General features: G+C 50.0%; 1 protein-coding gene across 1 annotated transcript; it reads left to right on the top strand.

Moving 5' to 3' along the window:
* Positions 1 to 218: 218 nt before the first annotated feature.
* Positions 219 to 4,155, top strand: cited4a (Cbp/p300-interacting transactivator, with Glu/Asp-rich carboxy-terminal domain, 4a). The gene is made up of 2 exons (XM_017721421.2): positions 219 to 414; positions 2,782 to 4,155. Exon 2 carries the CDS (start codon positions 2,797 to 2,799, stop codon positions 3,523 to 3,525), a length of 729 nt encoding a protein of 242 aa, XP_017576910.1. The 5' UTR covers positions 219 to 414; positions 2,782 to 2,796; the 3' UTR covers positions 3,526 to 4,155.
* Positions 4,156 to 5,012: the final 857 nt, after the last annotated feature.

Below are 5,012 nucleotides of genomic sequence, written 5' to 3' on the forward strand. Positions count from 1 at the left end.
AATTCTTTTGTTTCGCACCCGTTTTCGGGAGGACGCTGCTCCCATTGGTGAGTCGCGTTCTGCGCTCTGATTGGCTCGCTTTCGACGCCCCCCCGCCGTTGAGTGTGCGCTAATGAGCGTGTAGCCAATAGCAGCGTCGGAGGGGCGGGGTTTGGGCGAACACGGGGACAAGGCACGCCCCCTTTCCCACTCTCCTTCGCCTCTCCGCCGCTCAAGAGATGCATATAATCCCCGAGTTGACCCAGAAAGCAATCTCCCGTATCAGGGACAGGAGCGCAGCGAGCACTCGGCCTGCTTACGTCCCTGAAGCGAACACGTTTCCTGAAGGATACTGCAGACGACAGGAGGAAGAGAAGGAGAAAGAGAAGGAGAAGGCGCCCATTAAAGGGAACAGCAGCATATACCCACATCCAGGTACGAGTATCCTGAATATACACGGCTTTGTGCTCAGCTGACCGGGTTAAAGGGCCAGGGCGTCTCTTTTCTCCTGTCCTTTCTTTAACACTGCAGTGGTCTTGGCTTTACTGCTGGGTGTCTCAGTTCAGAGTAACCTGCACACTGTTTCTGTTTCTGTGTAGCTTGTCAAACCCAGCTTTCATACTTTGCCCATGCAGCCTTTATTCCCCCTTTCTCATCATAAAAAAACGATTCGAGGGCAAAACTTGCTAGAAGAAGTGAAAAAAAAGGGGAAATAATCGGATTAAACAGAATGCATGAGAGAATATTGACTGTTCTAGCGAAAGGAGAGTGTTGCAGATGGTCCGAGATGCAGGAACGGAGCACATTCGGGCAGTAAATGAGAGAACAGTTCCTCCAGGAGTTGTGCAAACAGCTCTTCTGGTGTCCTAAGCCTTCAGGTGCTGCTCGGATGCCTTAATAATGAATACTTAGACTTCTGAATGAGGAGCGTGGCTCTGAAAGGAAGCTCTGGCATGCAACAGGGAGAAATCTTCACACTTTAAAACTAAAATTAGACCTTAAACACTTGCCCCCCCCCACCCACCCACCCACCCTCAGAAGAGTGCTAATGAGGGTCCACCAGGCTGGAGATTCAAATGAAGATGCCTCCAGTGGGTTAAAGGGGGAGCCCAGTCAGCAGGGATGAAAGGGGACGATGAATCTTTTGTTTTGTTTGTTTCTTAAGGCAGCTAGAACCTCAGATCACCCCGGGTTCCTCTCCTTGAGAGCTGGAAGGCCGATTGAGGGTAGTTGAGACAGCGGCGTGGAGTAGGTCACCCTATTATTACCTTCGCTGAGAGCCTGCGTACTGTAATAAACTCATAACGTCACGTAAGTCGGGATGAACTGCGTGCGGTGCACATGTTCCACCATAAAAATGCGCAGGAGAGTGTCATCAGCCCGTCTACCGTTTGTTTTGATGACAGACCCTCGGTCTGCGTCTCTTTTCAAGGGGCTTTGTTTGCCGAGCACTTTGTCTGGGGATCGGGCTGATATTTGTTTTGATGCTCCCAGAGGCTCCTGACTGCATTGTTTTCTCTGCAGAGGGCTGGAGCTCTCACACCTAGGCTTTGTCTCGGTCAGCTGCATGTTTGCAGTGGGCTTAAAGGCGAGCCCTTTAACAGAACCCACTTAGGCCCATTGGATTCCATTCACAAGTTGTTTGTAAGGCTGAACGATTAATCGCTAAACTGAGCTGAGGTATTAATTCTGTCCTGCAGTATCAAGTGGGGATATTTAACCTGACTGGCTTGGGAACGGGCAGTCTGGCACATGACATTCCAGCCCAAAATGCATGAAAAGGCCTGGAATTTGGAGGAGGAATCCAGTTTCTTTCCAAAAGTGTTAATGATTCAGTATTTCAGATGTGTGAAATGCTTCTATGGACTCGTTTTCCTTTAGGAATAATCCTTGAATGTGAAAATCCGGCCTAAGAAAGAGAAGTATTCAGACAACTCGGAAAAGACGGCTGACAAACTAAACACCAAACCTTAGAGGGGAATTCCACCAATTTTCCTTTTTTTAAATGCATGCATAATGCAATCATTGAGATGTAAACGCAGGGCTTTGGTGTGAAGTGGTTCAGGCGTCTTTACAGTGGTGGTGATGGGAACCAGACGTCGCCATGACTACGACACAGATACAGACGCTTTATTCACTTTATTCCAGAAGCGGCACTGAAACGGCACTTGTTTTACTGGTAAATCTGGAAAATAATACGTTTTCTTTGGGGACTATTTTGCCTCACGACTCCCTGCATGTGTCCGTCCACCGTGAATGACATTTTAGGCCGGAATCTTTTCTCCAAACGATCATAACCATTTCATGTAAAACATTCCTCGCCTCCGTCAGGAACAGATACAAATGCATTTTAGTCATAGAGAACTGTTCTGTAGCAGATGTTTTAGACATCGGGTTTAGTATCCATTTCAAGCCGTTCGTTTTTATGAGGTAGCCTTTATGACGTCTGGTTCCTGTCGCCAGCACTGTGAATGGGTCCTGCTGAATGATGGTTTCACTACACTGCATCAGACCTCTCTGAATGAGCTTTAATGATATAGCTGTGCAGAAATCAATGGAATTCCCTTTTAGTTTATAGGAAAAATGACCCGTGTGCAATTCAGACGAGCTGTACAGGGTGTCCAATTCCCAAATTCTAGCAGGGAAAGTGTAAATTCCAGCGAGTCAGGGAATTCCACTCCTGAGCTCATTTACACTGAAGTAAGTAAAACAGGCTCAGTCAGCTGGTGCGTCAGGAATTGTTGCCTTTTTTTTTTTTTTTTTTTCCGCTTCCCTTTGCTGACACTCCTTCTGTTTTCACAGAATCGCTCCCAAGCCATGGCTGATCACATGATGATGCCCATGACTCACGGCTCTGGCGGCGGAGGCCTGCACGGGTTCCGCATGGGCATGAACGGCCACCCTCAGCACGTGGGCCAGCCGGGCCTGCGCAGCCTTCCCAACGGGCAGCTGATGCACTACGGCAGGGGCCTACAGGGATCCATGGAGGCGCCCATGAGGCCGCGGCCCGGGATGGGGCCGGTGATGAACGGCCAGGTCGGCGGTCAGATGGGGAGCGCACACCACCACCACCAGATGCAGACGGGCGGCATGATGTACGGAGGCGCCAACCAGCAGCAGGGGGCGCACCTTCAAGGCCACCACATGCACCCGCAGAACCCCCAGCAGCATCCGCAGCAGTACATGGGAGGAGGAGGTCTGAGCACATCTCAGCAGCTCATGGCCAGCATGCACCTGCAGAAACTTAACACGCAGTACCACGGGCTTCCGCTCGGGCCCGGCAGTGGACACCACATGGCGAACGGGGCCCAGTACAGGATGGGTCCGGGCCAGTTGGCGGGTATGCAGATGGGCATGGGTGGCCCAGCACTGGGCCTCAACGTCATGGACACGGACTTGATTGACGAGGAGGTTCTCACGTCTCTTGTGCTGGAACTGGGTTTGGATAGGGTTCAGGAGCTCCCCGAGCTCTTCCTGGGCCAGAACGAGTTTGACTTCTTCTCGGACTTTGTGTGCAAGCAGCAGCCGAGCACCGTCAGCTGCTGAGCAGCCGGTTAGAAGTGGACATCATTATCTGCCCAGTCAGCAAAGAGCAGAGTCGGGTTGGCTGCTCGTACAGTGCCGAGGAACGCTGCAAGAGAAGAGAAGCCAACCCTCCTGGTCCCGAGTGACTGTGTTCGTCTGTGAAGTTCTATATACTGTAGTGCGCGCCGACCTGACCCGTTTGCTGTCGAATGACCTGAGAAGGAAGAAGTGTCCCTCTTAAATGTCACTGAGCTGACCTTTTTTATATTATTTCAAAGTGTGAGGTAGCAAAGCCTTGTCTCTTTCCCCTGGTTTAGTGATGTAGCTCTGCCAAACCAGGGTTGAATGTAACCTCGCTTCATGGGAGAAGAGCCCTGCGTAGAACAACGCATAGGCAGCCTTGCCCCCCACCCCACCCCCCCACGTACGCTCGATGGCATTTAACATCTGAAATATACTTATTTATGATGACCACCAAAAAAAAAAAAAAAAAGGTGGACATAAGCTTGGATGACTTAGTCTTGCGGCTCGAGTATTTTGGGTGTGTTGAAGGCTGGTACTTCAAAAAAAAAACAACAAAAAAAAAAACAAAAACTGCTATATTCTCTCTAAAATCCATCGCTCTAGTTCTTTAAGAAGCCGATAGTGGAGCTGGGTTCTAAAGTGTGGTTCTGCTCAGTGCTACGTGGTTTATTTGGTCGTTTCTCTCGCTGAAGTCCATTATATCGAGGTAGCGTTAGCGCTAGCAACATGTTCATCACGGTTAGCATACTTTAATGTTTTCTACTTCAACCGAATGAAACCAAATCGACCGGCTGGCACTCGGGTGTGGAGCGTTCACCGCAGGCTGTCCTCTTCATGCTCACGGAAGTAGAGAGGAACGGCTCGGAAAGCACTGGAATGTCTTATTAGCTTCTCCTGCTGACCTGCTGAGCTCCTCCGCTCTCTGCTGGTTAGTCCCAGCTCCAGGACTGCCTTAAATCAAGCAGCACTACTTTCACGTTTCTCTGTGTTTCTTTGCAGGATACCGATACTGATACTGGTACTTCTGCTTAAGTGGACGAGCATGGAAGCTTCGCTCCACGTGTGTCGCGCTAGGCTATTTTTTCTGGGGGAAGGAAGGAAAAAAAAAACCAGAAACCATTGAGGGGGAAACACGTCAGTTCCTTCTGACGCCCGCTTGTACGCTTGTGGTCATGGTCAGTAGATGTCTTTAGAATGTCACTATACTGTGAATAACTTGAACTTGAGTTTGACAATACAGTGCCACTGTGTAACGTCCCTTAAGCCACATGTATTTGCTGAGCGATATCTCGTAGCAAGCCGCTGAGTAGGCGAGGACGGCGTGATGTGCTATGGCAATACTTTTTCTGTTGCCACCTCTGTCTAGATTAACCCGAATGTCAGTCCTTAGATCATTATTTGGAAGCAGCCGCCACCTCGCCGTGGGTTCTCATGCCTACAGGCTGGCGCGGGAACGGCTGGGCGCTCCCTCTTTCCCTGTTTAT

This window comes from Pygocentrus nattereri, chromosome 1, assembly GCF_015220715.1.
Source record: "Pygocentrus nattereri isolate fPygNat1 chromosome 1, fPygNat1.pri, whole genome shotgun sequence".
In the NCBI taxonomy this organism is placed as follows: Eukaryota; Metazoa; Chordata; class Actinopteri; order Characiformes; family Serrasalmidae; genus Pygocentrus; species Pygocentrus nattereri.

Excerpts from the sequence above, each read along its gene's own strand:
- cited4a (XM_017721421.2), top strand. The coding sequence starts at position 2,797 with ATGGCTGATCACATGATGATGCCCATGACTCACGGCTCTGGCGGCGGA.